Genomic DNA, 25497 nt, shown 5'->3' on the forward strand with positions numbered 1-25497 from the left:
CATAGGCAAGATGAATTAAAGATTTCAACCAAGATGCCAAAGAAATGGCAGAAGCTTTCTGGCCTTTTCTAGAACCGGAAAAGATAACAAATAGACTAGAAGTCTTTCGGAAAGATTTAGTAGCTTCAACATAATATTTCAAAGCTCTAACAACATCCAAAGAATGCAACGATTTCTCCTTAGAATTCTTAGGATTAGGACATAATGAAGGAACCACAATTTCTCTACTAATGTTGTTGGAATTCACAACTTTAGGTAAAAATTGAAAAGAAGTTCGCAACACTGCCTTATCCTGATGAAAAATCAGAAAAGGAGACTCACAAGAAAGAGCAGATAATTCAGAAACTCTTCTGGCAGAAGAGATGGCCAAAAGGAACAAAACTTTCCAAGAAAGAAATTTAATGTCCAATGAATGCATAGGTTCAAACGGAGGAGCTTGAAGAGCTCCCAGAACCAAATTCAAACTCCAAGGAGGAGAAATTGACTTAATGAAGGGTTTATACGAACCAAAGCTTGTACAAAACAATGAATATCAGGAAGAATAGCAATCTTTCTGTGAAAAAGAACAGAAAGAGCAGAGATTTGTCCTTTCAAGGAACTTGCAGACAAACCTTTATCTAAACCATCCTGAAGAAACTGTAAAATTCTCGGAATTCTAAAAGAATGCCAGGAAAAATGATGAGAAAGACACCAAGAAATGTAAGTCTTCCAGACTCTATAATATATCTCTCTAGATACAGATTTACGAGCCTGTAACATAGTATTAATCACAGAGTCAGAGAAACCTCTTTGACCAAGAATCAAGCGTTCAATCTCCATACCTTTAAATTTAAGGATTTCAGATCCTGATGGAAAAAAGGACCTTGTGACAGAAGGTCTGGTCTTAACGGAAGAGTCCACGGTTGGCAAGAGGCCATCTGGACAAGATCCGCATACCAAAACCTGTGAGGCCATGCCGGAGCTACCAGCAGAACAAACGAGCATTCCTTCAGAATCTTGGAGATTACTCTTGGAAGAAGAACTAGAGGCGGAAAGATATAGGCAGGATGATACTTCCAAGGAAGTGATAATGCATCCACTGCCTCCGCCTGAGGATCCCGGGATCTGGACAGATACCTGGGAAGTTTCTTGTTTAGATGGGACGCCATCAGATCTATTTCTGGAAGTTCCCACATTTGAACAATCTGAAGAAATACCTCTGGGTGAAGAGACCATTCGCCCGGATGTAACGTTTGGCGACTGAGATAATCCGCTTCCCAATTGTCTATACCTGGGATATGAACCGCAGAGATTAGACAGGAGCTGGATTCCGCCCAAACCAAAATTCGAGATACTTCTTTCATAGCCAGAGGACTGTGAGTCCCTCCTTGATGATTGATGTATGCCACAGTTGTGACATTGTCTGTCTGAAAACAAATGAACGATTCTCTCTTCAGAAGAGGCCAAAACTGAAGAGCTCTGAAAATTGCACGGAGTTCCAAAATATTGATCGGTAATCTCACCTCCTGAGATTCCCAAACTCCTTGTGCCGTCAGAGATCCCCACACAGCTCCCCAACCTGTGAGACTTGCATCTGTTGAAATTACAGTCCAGGTCGGAAGCACAAAAGAAGCCCCCTGAATTAAACGATGGTGATCTGTCCACCATGTTAGAGAGTGTCGAACAATTGGTTTTAAAGATATTAATTGAGATATCTTTGTGTAATCCTTGCACCATTGATTCAGCATACAGAGCTGAAGAGGTCGCATGTGAAAACGAGCAAAGGGGATTGCGTCCGATGCAGCAGTCATAAGACCTAGAATTTCCATGAATAAGGCTACCGAAGGGAATGATTGTGACTGAAGGTTTCGACAAGCTGCAATCAATTTTAGACGTCTCTTGTCTGTTAAAGACAGAGTCATGGACACTGAATCCATCTGGAAACCCAGAAAGGTTACCCTTGTCTGAGGAATCAATGAACTTTTTGGTAAATTGATCCTCCAACCATGATCTTGAAGAAACAACACAAGTCGATTCGTATGAGATTCTGCTAAATGTAAAGACTGAGCAAGTACCAAGATATCGTCCAAATAAGGAAATACCACAATACCCTGTTCTCTGATTACAGATAGAAGGGCACCGAGAACCTTTGTAAAAATTCTTGGAGCTGTAGCTAGGCCAAACGGCAGAGCCACAAACTGGTAATGCTTGTCCAGAAAAGAGAATCTCAGGAACTGATAATGATCTGGATGAATCGGAATATGCAGATATGCATCCTGTAAATCTATTGTGGACATATAATTCCCTTGCTGAACAAAAGGCAAGATAGTCCTTACAGTTACCATCTTGAACGTTGGTATCCTTACATAACGATTCAATATTTTTAGATCCAGAACTGGTCTGAAGGAATTCTCCTTCTTTGGTACAATGAAGAGATTTGAATAAAACCCCATCCCCTGTTCCGGAACTGGAACTGGCATAATTACTCCAGTCAACTCTAGATCTGAAACACAATTCAGAAATGCTTGAGCTTTTACTGGATTTACTGGGACACGGGAAAGAAAAAATCTCTTTGCAGGAGGTCTCATCCTGAAACCAATTCTGTACCCTTCTGAAACAATGTTCTGAATCCAAAGATTGTGAACAGAATTGATCCAAATTTCTTTGAAAAAACGTAACCTGCCCCCTACCAGCTGAGCTGGAATGAGGGCCGCACCTTCATGTGGACTTAGAAGCAGGCTTTGCCTTTCTAGCTGGCTTGGATTTATTCCAGACTGGAGATGGTTTCCAAACTGAAACTGCTCCTGAGGATGAAGGATTAGGCTTTTGTTCTTTGTTGAAACGAAAGGAACGAAAACGATTATTAGCCCTGTTTTTACCTTTAGATTTTTTATCCTGTGGTAAAAAAGTTCCTTTCCCACCAGTAACAGTTGAAATAATAGAATCCAACTGAGAACCAAATAATTTGTTACCCTGGAAAGAAATAGAAAGTAGAGTAGATTTAGAAGCCATATCAGCATTCCAAGTCTTAAGCCATAAAGCTCTTCTAGCTAAAATAGCTAGAGACATAAACCTGACATCAACTCTAATAATATCAAAAATGGCATCACAGATAAAATTATTAGCATGCTGAAGAAGAATAATAATATCATGAGAATCATGATGTGTTACTTGTTGCGCTAAAGTTTCCAACCAAAAAGTTGAAGCTGCAGCAACATCAGCCAAAGATATAGCAGGTCTAAGAAGATTACCTGAACACAGATAAGCTTTTCTTAGAAATGATTCAATTTTCCTATCTAAAGGATCCTTAAACGAAGTACCATCTGACGTAGGAATAGTAGTACGTTTAGCAAGGGTAGAAATAGCCCCATCAACTTTAGGGATTTTGTCCCAAAATTCTAATCTGTCAAACGGCACAGGATATAATTGCTTAAAACGTTTAGAAGGAGTAAATTAATTACCCAATTTATCCCATTCATTGGAAATTACTGCAGAAATAGCATTAGGAACAGGAAAAACTTCTGGAATAACCACAGGAGATTTAAATACCTTATCCAAACGTTTAGAATTAGTATCAAGAGGACCAGAAACCTCTATTTCTAAAGCAATTAGTACTTCTTTAAGTAAAGAAGGAATAAATTCCATTTTAAATAAATATGAAGATTTATCAGCATCAACCTCTGAGACAGAATCCTCTGAACCAGAAGAGTCATCAGAATGATGATGTTCATTTAAAAATTCATCTGTAGGGAGAGAAGTTTTAAAAGATTTTTTACGTTTACTAGAAGGAGAAATAACAGACATAGCCTTCTTTATGGATTCAGAAACAAAATCTCTTATGTTATCAGGAACATTCTGCACCTTAGATGTTGAGGGAACTGCAACAGGCAATGGTACTTTACTAAAGGAAATATTATCTGCATTAACAAGTTTGTCATGACAATCAATACAAACAACAGCCGGAGAAATAGCTACCAAAAGTTTACAGCAGATACACTTAGCTTTGGTAGATCCAGCACTAGACAGCGATTTTCCTGTAGTATCTTCTGACTCAGATGCAACGGGAGACATCTTGCAATATGTAAGAGAAAAAACAACATATAAAGCAAAATTGATCAAATTCCTTAAATGACAGTTTCAGGAATGGGAAAGAATGCCAAAGAACAAGCTTCTAGCAACCAGAAGCAATAAAAAATGAGACTTAAATAATGTGGAGACAAAAGCGACGCCCATATTTTTTAGCGCCAAATCAGACGCCCACATTATTTGGCGCCTAAATGCTTTTTTGGCGCCAAAAATGACGCCACATCCGGAACGCCGACATCTTTGGCGCAAAATAACGTCAAAAAATGATGCAACTTCCGGCGACACGTATGACGCCGGAAACGGAAAATAATTTTTGCGCCAAAAAAGTCCGCGCCAAGAATGACGCAATAAAATGAAGCATTTTCAGCCCCCGCGAGCCTAACAGCCCACAGGGAAAAAAGAGTCAAATTTTTGAAGGTAAGAAAAAAATGATTAATTCAAATGCATTATCCCAAATATGAAACTGACTGTCTGAAAAATAAGGAAAGTTGAACATTCTGAGTCAAGGCAAATAAATGTTTGAATACATATATTTAGAACTTTATAAACAAAGTGCCCAACCATAGCTTAGAGTGTCACAGAAAATAAGATTTACTTACCCCAGGACACTCATCTACATGTTTGTAGAAAGCCAAACCAGTACTGAAACGAGAATCAGCAGAGGTAATGGTATATATAAGAGTATATCGTCGATCTGAAAAGGGAGGTAAGAGATGAATCTCTACGACCGATAACAGAGAACCTATGAAATAGACCCCGTAGAAGGAGATCACTGCATTCAAATAGGCAATACTCTCTTCACATCCCTCTGACATTCACTGCACGCTGAGAGGAAAACCGGGCTCCAACTTGCTGCGGAGCGCATATCAACGTAGAATCTAGCACAAACTTACTTCACCACCTCCATCGGAGGCAAAGTTTGTAAAACTGAATTGTGGGTGTGGTGAGGGGTGTATTTATAGGCATTTTGAGGTTTGGGAAACTTTGCCCCTCCTGGTAGGAATGTATATCCCATATGTCACTAGCTCATGGACTCTTGCTAATTACATGAAAGAAAAGGACCGTTAAATACAATAGAACTGCATAATTAATAAGTGTCTAACAAAAAGACAATGCAATAGCATTTAACCTAAATTTTAAAAGATAAGTCGTTTTTCTGACAAATTTCAAAATGTTTCTCAATTTGATTACCCTTGCATCCTATGACAGCCATCCCGAAGGACCCGAATGCACATATCTAATAAGTATACTCTGAACTCTTGCACATGTTCAGCAGTAACTGGTGCCTCAGAAAGTGTGCATATAAAAAAAAAAAAAGACCGGTCTCTTGTCAGACTTGGGCAATAATCAAAACTTTACGTCATGTCCATATTTATTAAAATATTACCTAGATTCAGGTTAACAGAAGGGGACTCACATTTCTATTTTAGGGTATATACTTTATAAAAGATTTTTCCTCTTGACAGACTTCCCTGGTGCACTTTGGTTATAATGGTTAAAAGGGACACTAAAGTGAAAATTAAACCTTCATGATTCAAATAGAGCATTCACTTTTTAGATACTTTCCCATTTACTTCCATTATCAAATTGTGCACAATCTTTTTATATTCATACTTTGAGACACCAGCTCCTACTGAGCATGTGCACAAGTTCACAGGGTATATGTTGTATAAGAGTCTGTGATTGGCTGATGGTTGTCGCACGATACAGGGAGCCTGCAAATTAGAGAACATTTTGAAAATTGTCAGAAATAAAAAAATAAAAATCTACTGCTCATTTAAAATTGCACTTTCTGATTATGTATTTAATGGTCCATTAAGATAAAATTACCCTTCCCTGTTTTTTTTTCTCTTTTTTTCAAAAGCTTTATTTGAAAGTAGAATGATACAATACAGTTTAAACCAACTGAACATAAATCAAGAGAACAAAAATTATAAAACAATACAATCAAGATTATATAAGGTTGTCACTCAGCTGTCACATATGTTAGTTTCATGAAAAATATATATATTCAAGTGTGCTGCTTCTGGGTCATCCTCTATAGTCCAATTTTGCCTGTATCCCATATGTATTACTTCGTATTTAATGTTTATGCCTTCAAGGTATCCGCTTAGCTTACTTATCATTAATCCCCTATGCCTCATTATTTGTGTGTATTGGCTAGTGTTCCTAGTGTAAGGTATCGGTTGGTAAATTAGGAGACGTTAGGGCGCCTCTAGGGTAGCTATATATTCTTCCCAATAGAATACCATGAGATGATAAAGGTCGAGCCGGTTAGTTTGTTGAAAGTGATATTTGTCTAATGAAAGGAGTTTAGTGACATTTTGTCTCCATTCCGAGATTGTTGGTATTTGTGGTGTCTTCCATAGCCTACGTATCAACTGCTTAGCTCCACTAATCATTATATACAATAAGGCCAATCTATAGTGACATGTAAGCTTCGGTGGTTTATTGAACATGACTATCTTTGGGTCTAAATCTAAGTTCTGTGCTACCACTATTGATATTTCTTTACTCACAGCTTACCAATATTTAACATGTGGACAGCTCCACCATACATGTGCTAGTGTACCATCTTGCCCGCATCCCCTCCAGCACAATGTGCTAGTGTGTGGGAACATTTTACTTAACCTCTCTGGATATAAATACCATCTGGTTAGTAGTTTCATGTTAGTCTCTGTGATGCTCATCGAGGAGGGTGATTTTCCCATATGATTAAAATATAATTTGCCACTCTTTGGGGGGTATTGTGATGTTGAGTTCCTTTTCTCTTGTAAGGTGTATCCAGTCCACGGATCATCCATTACTTGTGGGATATTCTCATTCCCAACAGGAATTTGCAAGAGGACACCCACAGCAGAGCTGTAATATAGCTCCTCCCCTAACTGTCATAGCCAGTCATTCTCTTGCAACTCTCAACAAGCAAGGACGTTGTAGGAGAGAGTGGTTAAATATAGCTAGTTTATTTTCTTCAATCAAAAGTTTGTTATTTTTAAATAGTACCGGAGTTGTGCTATTTTATCTCAGGCAGTAAAAAGAAGAAGAATCTGCCTGAGGTTTCTATGATCTTAGCAGGTTGTAACTAAGATCCATTGCTGTTCTCACATATGTCTGAGGGGATTACATAGATGAGGTAAAACTTCAGTGAGAGAATGGCGTGCAGTTTATTCTGCTATCAGGTATGTGCAGTTATAATTTTTTCTAGAGATGGAAAACACTAGAAAATGCTGCTGATACCGGATTAATGTAAGTTAAGCCTGAATACAGTGATTTAATAACGACTGGTATCATGCTTACTCCCAGGGGTAATACCCTTATGATGTTGCAATATAAAACGTTTGCATGTTTAATCGTTTTTATATATGCTTTGCAATATAAAACGTTTTGCATGTTTAATCGTTTTTATATATGCTTTGGTGATAAAACTTTATTGGGGCCTAGTTTTTTCCACATGGCTGGCTTAAATTTTGACTAGAAACAGTTTCCTGAGGCTTTCCACTGTTCTAATATAAAAGTTACAGTTAGTGCAGTTAAAATTACAAACTGTGACATCCAGCTTCCCTCAAAGGCCCTCTGAATGCTATAGGACATCTCTAAAGGGCCCAAAAGCTTTCCAAAGTCGTTTATTGGGGAAGGTAGGGCCACAGCTTGCTGTGGCAGTTGGTTGTGACTGTTAAAAAACGTCTATTTCGGGGGGGGGGTTATCTGTTTTTTGAACTAATCGGGCCTGGTTTGAAGGAGATAATTGCTGATATCACTGGAGGAAAAGGTCATGCCCTTCCTCTGGACAGGTCCAAATGTAGGGCCAAACAGTCTAATTTTCGTGCCTTTCGAAACTTCAAGGCAGGTGCGGCATCAACTTCCTCTAATGCTAAACAAGAGGGAACTTTTGCTCAATCCAAGACGGTCTGGAGACCAATCCAGACCTGGAAAAAAGGTAAGCAGGCCAAAAAGCCTGCTGCTGCCTCTAAAACAGCATGAAGGAACGGCCCCCTATCCGGTAACTGATCTAGTAGGGGGCAGACTTTCACTCTTCGCCCAGGCGTGGGCAAGAGATGTTCAGGATCCCTGGGCATTGGAAATTATATCCCAGGGATATCTCCTGAACTTCAAAGCTTCCCCCCCAAAAGGGAGATTTCACCTTTCACAATTATCTGCAAACCAGATAAAGAGAGAGGCATTCTTACACTGTGTATGAGACCTCCTAGTTATGGGAGTGATCCATCCAGTTCCAAAGGAGGAACAGGGACAGGGTTTTTACTCAAATCTGTTTGTGATTCCCTTCAGACCAATTTTGGATCTAAAGATCTTAAACAAATTCCTCAAAGTTCAATCATTCAAGATGGAAACTATTCATACCATCCTACTAATGATCCAGGAGGGTCAATATATGACTACAGTGGATCTAAAGGATGCTTATCTTCACATTCTGATACACAAAGATCATCATCGGTTTCTCAGGTTTGCCTTTCTAGACAGGCATTACCAGTTTGTAGCTCTTCCCTTTGGATTATCTACAGCCCCAAGAATCTTTACAAAGGTTCTAGGGTCGCTTCTGGCGGTCCTAAGGCCGCAGGGCATAGCAGTAGCCCCTTATTTAGACGACATCCTGATACAGGCGTCAAACTTCCAAATTGCCAAGTCTCATATGGACGTAGTACTGGCATTTCTGAGGTGGCATGGGTGGAAAGTGAACGAGGAAAAGAGTTCTCTATCCCCACTCACAAGAGTCTCCTTCCTAGGAACTCTGATAGATTCTGTAGAAATGAAAATTTACCTGACGGAGTCCAGGTTATCAAAGCTTCTAAATTCCTGCCGTGTTCTTCATTCCATTCCGCGCCCTTCGGTGGCTGAGTGTATGGAAGTAATCGGCTTAATGGTAGCAGCAATGGACATAGTGCCGTTTGCACGCTTACATCTCAGACAGCTGCAACTATGCATGCTCAGTCAGTGGAACGGGGATTACACAGATTTGTCCCCTCAACTGAATCTGGACCAAGAGACCAGGGATTCTCTTCTCTGGTGGCTATCTTGGGTCCATCTGTCAAAAAGTATGACCTTTCGCAGGCCAGATTGGACAATTGTAACAACAGATGCCAGCCTTCTAGGTTGTGGTGCAGTCTGGAATTCCCTGAAGGCTCAGGGATCGTGGACTCAGGAGGAGTCTCTCCTTCCAATAAATATTCTGGAACTAAGAGCGATATTCAATGCTCTTCAGGTTTGGCCTCAGTTAGCAACTCTGAGGTACATCAGATTTCAGTCGGACAACATAACGACCGTAGCTTACATCAACCATCAAGGGGGAACAAGAAGTTCCCTAGCGATGTTAGAAGTTTCAAAAATAATTCGCTGGGCAGAGATTCACTCTTGCCACCTATCAGCTATTCATATCCCAGGTGTAGAGAACTGTGAGGCGGATTTTCTAAGTCGTCAGACTTTTCATCCGGGAGAGTGGGAACTCCATCCGGAGGTTTTTGCACAACCGATTCATCGTTGGGGCAAACCAGAACTGGATCTCATGGCGTCTCGCCAGAACGCCAAGCTTCCGTGTTACGGATCCAGGTCCAGGGATCCCAAGGCGACACTGATAGATGCTCTAGCAGCGCCCTGGTCTTTCAACCTGGCTTATGTGTTTCCACCGTTTCCTCTGCTCCCTCGACTGATTGCCAAGATCAAGCAGGAGAGAGCATCGTGATTCTGATAGCACCTGCGTGGCCACGCAGGACCTGGTATGCAGATCTAGTGGACATGTCATCCTTTCCACCATGGTCTCTGCCTCTGAGACAGGACCTTCTACTTCAGGGTCCTTTCAACCATCCAAATCTAATTTCTCTGAGGCTGACTGCCTGGAGATTGAACGCTTGATTTTATCAAAGCGTGGCTTCTCCGAGTCAGTTATTGATACCTTAATACAGGCACGAAAGCCTGTCACCAGGAAAATTTAACATAAGATATGGCGTAAATATCTTTATTGGTGGGAATCCAAGGGTTACTCATGGAGTAAGGTCAGGATTCCCAGGATATTATCTTTTCTCCAAGAAGGTTTGGAAAAAGGATTGTCAGCTAGTTCCTTAAAGGGACAGATTTCTGCTCTGTCTATTCTTTTGCACAAGCGTCTGGCAGATGTTCCAGACGTTCAGGCATTTTGTCAGGCTTTAGTTAGAATCAAGCCTGTGTTTAAACCTGTTGCTCCACCATGGAGCTTAAATTTGGTTCTTAAGGTTCTTCAAGGAGTTCCGTTTGAACCTCTTCATTCCATAGATATCAAACTTTTATCTTGGAAAGTTCTTTTTTTGGTAGCTATTTTCTCGGATTGTAGAGTCTCTGAGCTATCTGCCTTATAATGTGATTCTCCTTATCTGATTTTTCATACGGATAAGGTAGTCCTGCGTACCAAACCTGGGTTCTTACCTAAGGTGGTATCTAACAAGAATATCAATCAAGAGATTGTTGTTCCATCCTTGTGTCCTAATCCTTCTTCGAAGAAGGAACGTCTATTACACAATCTGGACATGGTCCGTGCTTTAAAGTTTTACTTACAAGCTACTAAAGATTTTCGTCAAACATCTGCTTTGTTTGTTGTCTACTCTGGACAGAGGAGAGGTCAAAAGGCTTCGGCAACCTCTCTTTCTTTTTGGCTAAGAAGCATAATCCGCTTAGCCTATGAGACTGCTGGACAGCAGCCTCCTGAAAGGATTACAGCTCATTCCACTAGAGCTGTGGCTTCCACTTGGGCCTTTTAAAATGAGGCTTCTGTTGAACAGATTTGCAAGGCGGCGACTTGGTCTTCGCTTCATACTTTTTCAAAATTTTACAAATTTGATACTTTTGCTTCTTCGGAGGCTATATTTGGGAGAAAGGTTTTACAGGCAGTGGTTCCTTCCATTTAAGTACCTGCCTTGTCCCTCCCTTCATCCGTGTACTTTAGCTTTGGTATTGGTATCCCACAAGTAATGGATGATCCGTGGACTGGATATACCTTACAAGAGAAAACACAATTTATGCTTACCTGATAAATTTATTTTTCTCTTGTGGTGTATCCAGTCCACGGCCCGCCCTGTCATTTTAAGGCAGGTCATTTTTAAATTTAAACTACAGTAACCACTGCACCCTATGGTTCCTCCTTTTTCGGCTTGTTTTCGGTCGAATGACTGGCTATGACAGTTAGGGGAGGAGCTATATTACAGTTCTGCTGTGGGTGTCCTCTTGCAACTTCCTGTTGGGAATGAGAATATCCCACAAGTAATGGATGATCCGTGGACTGAATACACCACAAGAGAAATAAATTTATCAGGTAAGCATAAATTGTGTTTTCCCAGGCTTTAGTGTATTTTGGTAGGGGTTTTGAGTGAAGTTTTAACAATATTCTATAAGATAAAGATAAGCCCTTTTTAGAGGGTCCCGGGGAATGACAAAGAATCTCGAAAGGCAGTAGTGGTCTAGTTAGGTCTTGTTTATTCGTGTTGCTTTGTATAAAGTGAGCCATTTGGAAAAATATGTACCGATTCTGCTCTATAAATGGGATTTCATCCCTAATCTCTGACTCTGGTAATAGTTTCCCGTTATTCAATATCTCATATACTGGAATATGTGCATGAATGTTTGCTGTAGTGGGTTCGTGTTTTGTCTGTAATGCTGGGATGTCTGGGTTGAACAAGAGTGGTGTTAACGGTGAAGGTATACTAGATATCTCCTTTTTCCCTCTGAGTAGTTTGTCCCACGTATTAAGGGTTTCTAGAGTGATGTTCGAGGTTAGATGGGAGAGTTGACGTTTCATTTTATGAATCCAGCAGGTACTACTTAGACTCAGACATTCTGTTAAAGTATGTTCTAGTCCCAGCCATTCTTTATGATCTATAGGTTTACTCCAGTCTATTATTCTTGAAATATGGACTGCTATCATATAATAAGAGAGATTTGGTACCCCTAGGCCACCATTATCTCGATCCCGGAACATATGGAGTTTTGCTAATCTGGGCTGCTTATTATGCCATATAAACCCAAAGGATAGGTTTTGTAAAGATTTGATATATCTCTCTGGAACCTGTATAGGTAACGTTTGGAAGAGGTAGAGAATTTTGGGTAACAGTCATTTTAAAGGCATGAATACGTCCGAGCCAAGAGAAAGGTTTCGGGCTCCAGTTCTGGAAATCCATCTGTAGGTCTTTGAGTAATGTTTGATCATTTAGTGTGAATAATTCTTGTGAGGTTTTCACTATCTGGATCCCTAAGTATTTGATGGAATTCTGCTGGATGGAAAAGTGATGTGTGTTTTTAATTTGTCGGAGTTCAGACTCTGGTATTGCTATGCTTAAGAGTTCTGATTTAGTGGTGTTAATTTTATAATATGACAGAGAACCATACAGGTCGCATTCAATTTTAAGGGCTTCTAGGGAGCTTATTGAGGACGTTAGCAGTACATCATCCGCATAAAGGGACATTTTATATTGCTTGTTGCCTATCTCCAATCCTTGTATGTCATCATTTTGCCTTATCCTAGATGCTAATACTTCTATGGCTAGAACGAAGAGGATCGGGGATAAGGGGCATCCCTGTCGCGTGCCATTGGAAATAGTTATTTTATCTGATAGTGAGTCAGTGAGTCAGTTTTATGCGCTCCGTAGGGTTGGTATATAATGCCAATATTCTGTCAATCGTCATGTTTCCAAACCGAACCTATCAAGAGTAGCTTTTAGAAAAGACCAGTTCAGCATCTATTGCCAGCAGGGCAGTTGGTATTTTACGTGTTTGCGCAAAGTCTAGTAAATTAAGTACTTTAAGGGTGTTGTCCCGGGCTTCCCATGTGGTACAAAGCCCACTTGGTTAAAGTGAATTAGTTGTTGTAGTATTCTATTAATGCGTGTTGCAATGATTCTAGTGTATATTTTAATGTCGACATTTAATAGGGAAATTGGTCTGAAATTTGGAGGTGTGTCAGGTGGCTTCCCCAGCTTTGGTAAAACCGATATTTGGGCTTCCAGCATCGTGTGGGGAAATTGCGTCTGGTTGTCAATTTTATTGAACATTGTTTGTAAGTGGGGTATCAATATGTGTTGGAGTTTTTTATAATATTTTACTGTAAAACCATCCGGTCCAGGACTTTTACCAGTGTTCATTAGGGTGATGGCTATCTTAATATCAGACTCCGAGATGGGGCTGTCTATTGAATCTTTTTTGTTCTTTAGTTAGTTGAGGTAGATTCACGGTCTCAAGGTATGTGGTTAAATCCAATGGGGATAATGGGTAATCTTCTTTGTTTTTGATAGCATACAGATCTTTTTAATAAGCTTCAAATTGGTGCATTATGTCTGAGGTAGTGTGTACTAGCGTATTGGTCTTTGTTTTAATACTATGTATGAAGGTTTTAAGTTTTTTTTTAGCATCAATGACTGTGGTAACATTTTTCCTGCTCTATTGCTTTCGAAGTTAAATTTTTGTTTGGTACGTTGCGCTATCAGATTATGCTCTCTAAGCAATAGGTCTTGTAGCTCTTTTCTGGTCTTGTGTAATTGTAGGTATAATTTCTGGTCCTTGGGGTTCTGTTTGTGTTTAAATTCCGCTGTTGCTAGGGATTGGGATAGGGTTATATTATGGTGTCTGGCTTTCTTGTTAATTTGTGATTTCGTCTTGATAAATTCCCCTCTCATAAAGCATTTATGTGCTTCCCATACCGTGTAAGGGTCACATTCTTCTAAAGAATTAAAGGTGAAGTATTCGGTTAGGGCTTTTGCGGCCTGTTCTAATAGGATGGACGATTCTATCAGGGTATCATCTAGTTTGCAGATATAGGGGTGCAGAGGTGTATTAGGCCATTTGAATTGTGTAATTATCGCTGAATGATCAGACCAACTGGTGTGAGAGATTCTGGTTGTCTGCGTGAGCGATAAGCCATCGGCATTTGCAAGTAAATAGTCAAGCCTGCTGTATGTATGGTGCGGGTGAGAGAAGCAGGTATAGTTCCGTCTATTTGGGTGCATAAATCTCCAGATATCATGAAGATTACAGTCCCTCATCATCTTTCCTAATGGTTGTTTTTGGGGTATTTTTATCTTACCCCATTGTGCTAGATGGACAAGAGACTCAACATTAAAGAGGGGGAAAAAAGTGGGAGAATAATACTCTTTCAAATAAGTGGTCACTTGTCCCCCTAGAATGCTTGTGGTCAGTTAAACTGTGATTCTCTGCCCCACTAGAAACCAGATCATTTCTAGTAGTGATGGCTATTATAGAGCCCATATTTCTCCCTCTGATTTAATTAAAGGCATTTAAGGACCCTAATGTGAAAGATAATAAACTTGTGGAAAAAACAAAAAGAACCCCCCCAAAAAAACAAAGACAATAATACACCATATCCCCCAACATACCGTATTTGTGTATAAAAGCAAGCCCTTGAAGAATCTGGTACATAATGTTTCTAATTGTCGATTCAGGAAATAACTTGTTCCTATGGTAAAAACACAGGGGAAGACAGTTTTCAATATTGTATATAAAACATGGTCTGGAAAAGTTTCAGGAAAGTTTATCATCTAATTAGAACTTACAATACCTTTTTTGTATGTGTTTCTTAAATGCACTGTATATGTAAAATACCATATTACTCTAAAAATAGCTTCCCCATGTATTTTAAATCACATAGCATTAATGTGCATGTTGATATCGCAATACCACAAGGTGATTTTTACTCTCCAACTTCCATCCATGGATTAGAATCAACATAAACAGGACTTTGAGGACATTTTCTTTAATGAATGTGATATCAATCCTTTGGGTGAAAAAAATTCAAATGATAGAACTGAAGTTCAAAGAAACAAGATGGGTCAAATGAAATTTCAGATTTTTTTTTTTTAACAAGATTATGCATAGTACCAAGAGGACTAATATTGTAAAAATTCCCTACATTTATGACCAATAATACTGAGTTTGTCAAGCAGTGAGATAATGCATTGTTAGAATGTTCATTTAAATTGATGTCTTTAATCATAGCATACAAGGATAAACAGTTGAGTGAAGTTACAGAGTGCATTAGTACCCTATAAAAATAACTAGACTCAAAAGGGACACTGAACCTAAATTTTTTCTTTTGTGATTCAGATAGATAGAGCATTCAATTTTAAGCAACTTTCTAATTTACTCCTATTAACAATTTTGTTTCATTCTCTTGGTATCTTTATTTGAAAAGCAAGGATGCAAGTTTAGAAGCCGGCCCATTTTTGGTGAACAACCTGGGTTATTCTTGCTGATTGGTGGATTAATTTACCCACCAATAAACAAGTGCTGCCCAGGGTCCTGAACCAAACATTGCCTGACTCTTAAGCTTGGATGTCTTCTTTTTCAAATAAAGATATCAAGAGAACGAAGTAAAATTGATAATAGAAGAAATTAGAAAGTTGCTTAAAATTGCATGCTCTATCTGAATCATGAAAGAAACAATTTGGGTTCAGTATCCCTTTAAGTAAAACATGAACAAAAATATTTAGAATACAAGATTTTGAAGGACACGATAGCAACACTTAAGAGTTCACTCAAATCATACATGAGAAGTATGTTCATGACCAAACATACTAATGTGAGTACTGTTTACCTTTGGAATAGAAAGTCTAGTAGTAGGTCAAGGGATCGCAAATTTTCTAAACAAAGTAGGAGTAGGAGTCATAGGAGGAGAAATACCACTGTAGTGCATACCTCAGACACAGAGATTGAGTCAGGGGAAGAATTTAATAGCACTGTTGAGACAATTTTATTGAATGTAGGGAATGTAGATACACCTTCTCCAAAACCTGTTTTTTTGTTGTTGTTTTTTTTTTTAAAAAAAAAAACACACTTCGCAAAACAGTTGATCTTGCAAATACCTCAAGGTTCAATTACAATGAGGGAACAAACATAACCTATGAGAGAACTAGTTCAAGGAAAAGCTCAGAGATACTCAAGTTAGCAAGTGGCCCTTTTACTCATATTCTGAACAAGCAGAACTAGATCAGGGAAGAGATGGAGGAAAGACAGAATCAGTACAGAACCATTACCCACTGAGGCAGGGAAGGAACATCGACTTAGTGCTCAGAGTTGGCGAACACAACAGTAACAATTCCACCTTTAGATGGATGGTTATAGAGAGCATAATAAAATACAAAGGGCGGGGGCAGATAAAGATAAATTATTGTTCAAAAAGGGAAACCTTTTGTATTTTTACCTTCAAAAACAAGAAAGCCCAATGGTTTTAATTCAACGTACAATGTTGTTATCAACTTTTGGGAATAATTGTAAAATAATATATAAAGCAAAGTCCCAGAGTATCTGCACTCCCACTTCTAAAATAGACAACAACCAGGGTGCTAGAACAATGATTAATTATAACAAAACAAGGAGGAAATGCACTCACTGGATTTTTCTTAAATAACAATTGTTTTATAATAATTTTTTGTTATTTAAGAAAAATCCTTGCTTTGTTACACACATATATACATACACACTAGACATAAACAAACAAGGAATAATAAGCTCATTTAGATCATCAGGGTAATTGTAAAAAGCATATATTTTTCTTCCTAGAGACACTATAGTTGTTCTTGATAATAGCATTAAAATTTGTTTTTAAATTATATAAGTTTTGCTAATGCTTTATTTTAAAATGTATGAATTAGGTTTGCAATGGGGCTTCCTTACTTAGTGCACCTTAAAGGGACATAATAATCATGCTAAATCACTTGAAACTGATGCAGTATAACTGTAAAAAGCTGACAGGAAAATAGGAAGATATTTTACCTTACAATTTCCTCAACTCAGCAGAGTAAGTTCTGTGTAAAAAGTCACTTAAGCTGCTGCTTAGCTGCAGGTAAAAAAAATAAAAAAAAAATGAAGAAATGAACAACGGCCAATCGGCATCAGCAGTGCTGAGGTCATGAACTCTTTTACTGTGATCTCATGAGATTTCATAGTAAACTTCCTTAAACTAAATAGGGAAATAATATGAGTGTGCACAAAGCAAGGGAGCCTTGGCTGTCCCGGGACAGGCATTCTGATTTGCTGCTTAAAGTCCTTTGCAATGGGGTTTGTATACTTAGGACTTTTTGGAGGTAAAATATCTTACTTTTTACATAGAGATGTTTAGGTGATATTTTCTAGTTAGCTTTTTACAGCTATGCTGCATCACTTTCAAGTGTTTAAACATTTAGGTACCATGGCCCTTTAAGTAAGAAAGGACATGTGACAGTTTAGTTCAACCAATAACAATGATTTTTTCATTTTAAATGTAGTATTAATTTGAAATAATGTCGCAGCTACGACTAAGGTGCATCAGCCGAAAAATGTCAGATATGACAGTCGTTTTGGATTTTAACATGTGGCAATAAAGAATTTTACAAGAAGTAGTGCCGGCTATTTTGCCATAATACCCAAATGTTGAAACACTTGAAAGTGATGCAGCATAGCTGTAAAAAGCTGACTAGAAAATATCACCTGAACATCTCTATGTAAAAAAGAAAGATATTTTACCTCAAAAGTTCCTCAGTAGCCACATCCCATTGTAAAGGACTTCTAAGCAGCAAATCAGTATGTCTGTCCCGGGACAGCTAAGGGGTTGAGCCTTGTGCACTCATGTTATTTCCCAATTCAGTTTAAAGGAATTTTACTATGAAATCTCATGAGAGTTAAGTGAAATCTCATGAGATCACAGTAAAAAAATTCATGGCCTCAGCACTGTTGATGCCGATTGGCTGCAGTTCATTTCTTCATTTTTTTTTTACCTGCAGCTGGGCAGCAGCTGAGTATAAGTTTTTACACAGAATTTACTCTGCTGAGCTGAGGAAGTTGTGAGGTAAAATAGCTTCCTTTTTTACATAGAGATGCTCAGGTGATATTTTCCGGTCAGCTTTTTACAATTATACTGCATCAGTTTCAAGTGATTTAGCATATGAGTATTATGTCCCTTTAATATGCCGTTTTCATTTTTACATTAATATTTGTACAAACTAAAGACAAGATTTGAAGCATTAAAATAGCTGCAGATTCCAAAAATAGCTGCTACTGTAACTGTAAGCAACAGGAGTGATGAATACCATTAACATTTTACAAGAGGGAATATATTCTGATAATCTGCATTTCTAACTTAAAATAAGTTATTTGAAGGGGTTTTTAGGTGTCACCTAATGAAGTACCGACTTCTAAATGATTAGAATTTCTAGAAGTCTATAAGTATAAGATTAATTTGTTAGAAATCACATACCGATCCTTCATCAGCTGATAGAGGTTCTCCTTCATGTATTCAAAGACAAAGTAGAGGTGATCATTTTCTCGGATTACTTCCTTTAGTTTGATGACATTAGCGTGATTTAACTTCTTCAGTGACTGAAGGCAACAAAAAACAGTAATTATACCTTACAGTTTAATTGTCATAACTGCTTTTAAAAAGTTATAGCAGAAAGGGGCATCTGGAAAATAAATAATTGTTTAACTGTGCTTATTTTTTTTGTAAATAGATCTCTTGGGACATACAATATTTCTCAGAGCTTTGCTGAATGTGAAAAATATAATAAAGTATACGCAATATAGAGCAAACGATAAATGTAAAATGGGCCACAGTGATTTTTACACTGCATGTTAAAGCTAGGATATCAAACCACCCTGGCTTGTCAGCCTTTTGGAGGAAAAAAAAAAGGACATAGAAAAGGGGTTATAGTGCCATAAAACAGGTTGAGATCTTTGTATATCCTAAAAGGGCTAATTAAAATAGTTTGCATAAAAAAATTGTTTAAAAATTGCTGGCAAGTATTTTAAAATAATTTTCAAAAATAAGCAAAATTACATAGCTAAACTGACTGGAGCAGCCAACTCCACCCCCCTTATCAGTGTTTATACACAGGCATTGTATTTCAACTGAGTTCACAGCTTTTAGGCATGCTCCAACAGATAATCGCTATTCACTTTTGCATTCTACCAAAAGAACAATAGACATAGATACAGCCATGAAAGGAATTGTGTGGGGGGAGTTAGAGCTTTACAATTCAGAAACTAAAAAGAAAGGGTTAATGGCTAGGCCAGTGTGCCGTGGCACACTAGTGTGCCATGAGAGATCCTCAGGTGTGCCGCGGCAGACTGACAACAGTGCGGGGGTGTCCCTCTTTCAAATTTTGAAATATTGGGAGGTATGTGACAGGCTTATCAGGCATCATTTACAACCATGACATTGACATTCATTCACAAACAATCATTATGATTGTTTGTGAATGAATGTCAATATGTCATGTATAGTTTGTAGGAGGCATGGCATGACAGCACAGTACATTGTGTGTATATATATATATATATATATATATATATATATATATATATATATATATATATATATATATATATATATATATATATATATATATATATATATATATATATATATATATATATATATATATATAACAGAATTTATGTTTACCTGATAAATTTCTTTCTCCAACGGTGTGTCCGGTCCACGGCGTCATCCTTACTTGTGGGATATTCTCTTCCCCAACAGGAAATGGCAAAGAGCCCAGCAAAGCTGGTCACATGATCCCTCCTAGGCTCCGCCTACCCCAGTCATTCGACCGACGTTAAGGAGGAATAATAGCATAGGAGAAACCATATGGTACCGTGGTGACTGTAGTTAAAGAAAATAAATTATCAGACCTGATTAAAAAACCAGGGCGGGCCGTGGACCGGACACACCGTTGGAGAAAGAAATTTATCAGGTAAACATAAATTCTGTTTTCTCCAACATAGGTGTGTCCGGTCCACGGCGTCATCCTTACTTGTGGGAACCAATACCAAAGCTTTAGGACACGGATGAAGGGAGGGAGCAAATCAGGTCACCTAAATGGAAGGCACCACGGCTTGCAAAACCTTTCTCCCAAAAATAGCCTCAGAAGAAGCAAAAGTATCAAACTTGTAAAATTTGGTAAAAGTGTGCAGTGAAGACCAAGTCGCTGCCCTACATATCTGATCAACAGAAGCCTCGTTCTTGAAGGCCCATGTGGAAGCCACAGCCCTAGTGGAATGAGCTGTGATTCTTTCGGGAGGCTGCCGTCCGGCAGTCTCGTAAGCCAATCTGATGATGCTTTTAATCCAAAAAGAGAGAGAGGTAGAAGTTGCTTTTTGACCTCTCCTTTTACCTGAATAAACAACAAACAAGGAAGATGTTTGTCTAAAATCCTTTGTAGCATCTAAATAGAATTTTAGAGCGCGAACAACATCCAAATTGTGCAACAAGCGTTCCTTCTTTGAAACTGGTTTCGGACACAGAGAAGGTACGATAATCTCCTGGTTAATGTTTTTGTTAGAAACAACTTTTGGAAGAAAACCAGGTTTAGTACGTAAAACCACCTTATCTGCATGGAACACCAGATAAGGAGGAGAACACTGCAGAGCAGATAATTCTGAAACTCTTCTAGCAGAAGAAATTGCAACTAAAAACAAAACTTTCCAAGATAATAACTTAATATCAACGGAATGTAAGGGTTCAAACGGAACCCCCTGAAGAACTGAAAGAACTAAATTGAGACTCCAAGGAGGAGTCAAAGGTTTGTAAACAGGCTTGATTCTAACCAGAGCCTGAACAAAGGCTTGAACATCTGGCACAGCTGCCAGTTTTTTGTGAAGTAACACCGACAAGGCAGAAATCTGTCCCTTCAGGGAACTTGCCGATAATCCTTTTTCCAATCCTTCTTGAAGGAAGGATAGAATCCTAGGAATCTTAACCTTGTCCCAAGGGAATCCTTTAGATTCACACCAACAGATATATCTTTTCCAAATTTTGTGGTAAATCTTTCTAGTTACAGGCTTTCTGGCCTGAACAAGAGTATCGATAACAGAATCTGAGAAACCTCGCTTCGATAAAATCAAGCGTTCAATCTCCAAGCAGTCAGCTGGAGTGAAACCAGATTCGGATGTTCGAACGGACCCTGAACAAGAAGGTCTCGTCTCAAAGGTAGCTTCCAAGGTGGAGCCGATGACATATTCACCAGATCTGCATACCAAGTCCTGCGTGGCCACGCAGGAGCTATCAAGATCACCGACGCCCTCTCCTGATTGATCCTGGCTACCAGCCTGGGGATGAGAGGAAACGGCGGGAACACATAAGCTAGTTTGAAGGTCCAAGGTGCTACTAGTGCATCCACTAGAGCCGCCTTGGGATCCCTGGATCTGGACCCGTAGCAAGGAACTTTGAAGTTCTGACGAGAGGCCATCAGATCCATGTCTGGAATGCCCCACAGTTGAGTGACTTGGGCAAAGATTTCCGGATGGAGTTCCCACTCCCCCGGATGCAATGTCTGACGACTCAGAAAATCCGCTTCCCAATTTTCCACTCCCGGGATGTGGATAGCAGACAGGTGGCAGGAGTGAGACTCCGCCCATAGAATAATCTTGGTCACTTCTTCCATCGCTAGGGAACTCCTTGTTCCCCCCTGATGGTTGATGTACGCAACAGTCGTCATGTTGTCTGATTGAAACCGTATGAACTTGGTCCTCGCTAGCTGAGGCCAAGCCTTGAGAGCATTGAATATCGCTCTCAGTTCCAGAATATTTATCGGTAGAAGAGATTCTTCCCGACACCAAAGACCCTGAGCTTTCAGGGATCCCCAGACCGCGCCCCAGCCCATCAGACTGGCGTCGGTCGTGACAATGACCCACTCTGGTCTGCGGAATGTCATCCCTCGTGACAGGTTGTCCAGGGACAGCCACCAACGGAGTGAGTCTCTGGTCCTCTGATTTACTTGTATCTTTGGAGACAAGTCTGTATAGTCCCCATTCCACTGACTGAGCATGCACAGTTGTAATGGTCTTAGATGAATGCGCGCAAAAGGAACTATGTCCATTGCCGCTACCATCAACCCGATCACTTCCATGCACTGAGCTACGGAAGGAAGAGGAACGGAATGAAGTATCCGACAAGAGTCCAGAAGTTTTGTCTTTCTGGTCTCTGTTAGAAAAATCCTCATTTCTGAGGAGTCTATAATTGTTCCCAAGAAGGGAACCCTTGTTGACGGGGATAGAGAACTCTTTTCCACGTTCACTTTCCAGCCGTGAGATCTGAGAAAGGCCAGGACGATGTCCGTGTGAGCCTTTGCTCGAGGGAAGGACGACGCTTGAATCAGAATGTCGTCCAGGTAAGGTACTACTGCAATGCCCCTTGGTCTTAGTACCGCTAGAAGGGACCCTAGTACCTTTGTGAAAATCCTTGGAGCAGTGGCTAATCCGAAAGGAAGCGCCACAAACTGGTAATGTTTGTCCAGGAATGCAAACCTTAGGAACCGATGATGTTCCTTGTGGATAGGAATATGTAGATACGCATCCTTTAAATCCACCGTGGTCATGAATTGACCTTCCTGGATGGAAGGAAGGATAGTTCGAATGGTTTCCATCTTGAACGATGGGACCTTGAGAAATTTGTTTAAGATCTTGAGATCTAAGATTGGTCTGAACGTTCCCTCTTTTTTGGGAACTATGAACAGATTGGAGTAGAACCCCATCCCTTGTTCTCTTAATGGAACAGGATGAATCACTCCCATTTTTAACAGGTCTTCTACACAATGTAAGAACGCCTGTCTTTTTATGTGGTCTGAAGACAACTGAGACCTGTGGAACCTCCCCCTTGGGGGAAGTCCCTTGAATTCCAGAAGATAACCCTGGGAGACTATTTCTAGCGCCCAAGGATCCAGAACATCTCTTGCCCAAGCCTGAGCGAAGAGAGAGAGTCTGCCCCCCACCAGATCCGGTCCCGGATCGGGGGCCAATATTTCATGCTGTCTTGGTAGCAGTGACAGGTTTCTTGGCCTGCTTTCCCTTGTTCCAGCCTTGCATTGGTCTCCAAGCTGGCTTGGCTTGAGAAGTATTACCCTCTTGCTTAGAGGACGTAGCACTTTGGGCTGGTCCGTTTTTACGAAAGGGACGAAAATTAGGTCTATTTTTTGCCTTGAAAGGCCTATCCTGAGGAAGGGCGTGGCCCTTACCCCCAGTGATATCAGAGATAATCTCTTTCAAGTCAGGGCCAAACAGCGTTTTCCCCTTGAAAGGAATGTTTAGTAACTTGTTCTTGGAAGACGCATCAGCCGACCAAGATTTCAACCAAAGCGCTCTGCGCGCCACAATAGCAAACCCAGAATTCTTAGCCGCTAACCTAGCCACTTGCAAAGTGGCGTCTAGAGTGAAAGAATTAGCCAATTTGAGAGCATTGATTCTGTCCATAATCTCCTCATAAGGAGGAGAATCACTGTCGAGCACCTTAATCAGTTCATCAAACCAGAAATATGCAGCTGTAGTGACAGGGACAATGCATGAAATGGGTTGTAGAAGGTAACCCTGCTGAACAAACATCTTTTTAAGCAAACCTTCTAATTTTTTATCCATAGGATCTTTGAAAGCACAACTATCCTCTATGGGTATAGTGGTGCGTTTGTTTAAAGTAGAAACCGCTCCCTCGACCTTGGGGACTGACTGCCATAAGTCCTTTCTGGGGTCGACCATAGGAAACAATTTTTTAAATATGGGGGGAGGGACGAAAGGAATACCGGGCCTTTCCCATTCTTTATTAACAATGTCCGCCACCCGCTTGGGTATAGGAAAAGCTTCTGGGAGCCCCGGCACCTCTAGGAACTTGTCCATTTTACATAGTTTCTCTGGAATGACCAACTTTTCACAATCATCCAGAGTGGATAATACCTCCTTAAGCAAAATGCGGAGATGTTCCAACTTAAATTTAAATGTAATCACATCAGATTCAGCCTGATGAGAAATGTTCCCTGAATCAGTAATTTCTCCCTCAGACAAAACCTCCCTGGCCCCCTCAAATTGGATTAGGGGCCCTTCAGAGATATTAATATCAGCGTCGTCATGCTCTTCAGTAACTAAAACAGAGCAGCCACGCTTACGCTGACAAGGGTTCATTTTGGCTAAAATGTTTTTGACAGAATTATCCATTACAGCCGTTAATTGTTGCATAGTAAGGAGTATTGGCGCGCTAGATGTACTAGGGGCCTCCTGAGTGGGCAAGACTCGTGTAGACGAAGGAGGGAATGATGCAGTACCATGCTTACTCCCCTCACTTGAGGAATCATCTTGGGCATCATTGTCATTATCACATAAATCACATTTATTTAAATGAATAGGAATTCTGGCTTCCCCACATTCAGAACACAGTCTATCTGGTAGTTCAGACATGTTAAACAGGCATAAACTTGATAAGAAAGTACAAAAAACGTTTTAAAATAAAATCGTTACTGTCACTTTAAATTTTAAACTGAACACACTTTGTTACTGCAATTGCGAAAAAACATGAAGGAATTGTTCAAAAATCACCAAATTTTCACCACAGTGTCTTAAAGCCTTAAAAATATTGCACACCAAATTTGGAAGCTTTAACCCTTAAAATAACGGAACCGGAGCCGTTATAAGCTTTAACCCCTTTACAGACCCTGGTATCTGCTTTGCTGAGACCCAACCAAGCCCAAAGGGGAATACGATACCAAATGACGCCTTCAGAAAGTCTTTTCTAAGTATCAGAGCTCCTCTCACATGCGACTGCATGCCATGCCTCTCAAAAACAAGTGCGCCACACCGGCGCGAAAATGAGACTCTGCTTATGCTTTGGGAAAGCCCCTAAGAAATAAGGTGTCTAATACAGTGCCTGCCGATATTATTATATCAAAATACCCAGATAAAATGATTCCTCAAGGCTAAATATGTGCTAATAATGAATCGATTTAGCCCAGAAAAGTCTACAGTCTAAATAAGCCCTTGTAAAGCCCTTATTTACGATCGTAATAAATATGGCTTACCGGATCCCATAGGGAAAATGACAGCTTCCAGCATTACATCGTCTTGTTAGAATGTGTCATACCTCAAGCAGCAAGAGACTGCACACTGTTCCCCCAACTGAAGTTAATTGCTCTCAACAGTCCTGTGTGGAACAGCCATGGATTTTAGTTACGGTTGCTAAAATCATTTTCCTCATACAAACAGAAATCTTCATCTCCTTTCTGTTTCTGAGTAAATAGTACATACCAGCACTATTTCAAAATAACAAACTCTTGATTGAATAATAAAAAACTACAGTTAAACACTAAAAAACTCTAAGCCATCTCCGTGGAGATGTTGCCTGTACAACGGCAAAGAGAATGACTGGGGTAGGCGGAGCCTAGGAGGGATCATGTGACCAGCTTTGCTGGGCTCTTTGCCATTTCCTGTTGGGGAAGAGAATATCCCACAAGTAAGGATGACGCCGTGGACCGGACACACCTATGTTGGAGAAATATATATATATAGTAGATATAACCTGAATTAGGCTACAATGTGTGATTTTGTAAAATTTTGGGATGGTGGTGTGCCACAGGATTTTTTAATGTAAAAAAGTGTGCCACGGCAAAAAAAAGGTTGCAAATCACTGGGCTAGGCACTGCAGTATAAAATTGC

At 39.8% G+C, this 25497-nt stretch overlaps 1 protein-coding gene across 1 annotated transcript in view; it reads right to left on the reverse strand.

The window, feature by feature from the left end:
* Nucleotides 1-25497, reverse strand: part of CILK1 (ciliogenesis associated kinase 1) — a 249510-nt gene that overhangs the window by 185808 nt on the left and 38205 nt on the right. The window contains exons 4-5 of the mRNA XM_053710380.1: nt 18284-18405; nt 14430-14509 (exon numbers count right to left, since the gene is read on the reverse strand). Coding sequence (XP_053566355.1) covers nt 14430-14509; nt 18284-18405 — 202 coding nt within the window. The remainder of the gene's footprint in view (nt 1-14429; nt 14510-18283; nt 18406-25497) is intronic.

Source organism: Bombina bombina, chromosome 4 (assembly GCF_027579735.1).
Source record: "Bombina bombina isolate aBomBom1 chromosome 4, aBomBom1.pri, whole genome shotgun sequence".
NCBI lineage: Eukaryota > Metazoa > Chordata > Amphibia > Anura > Bombinatoridae > Bombina > Bombina bombina.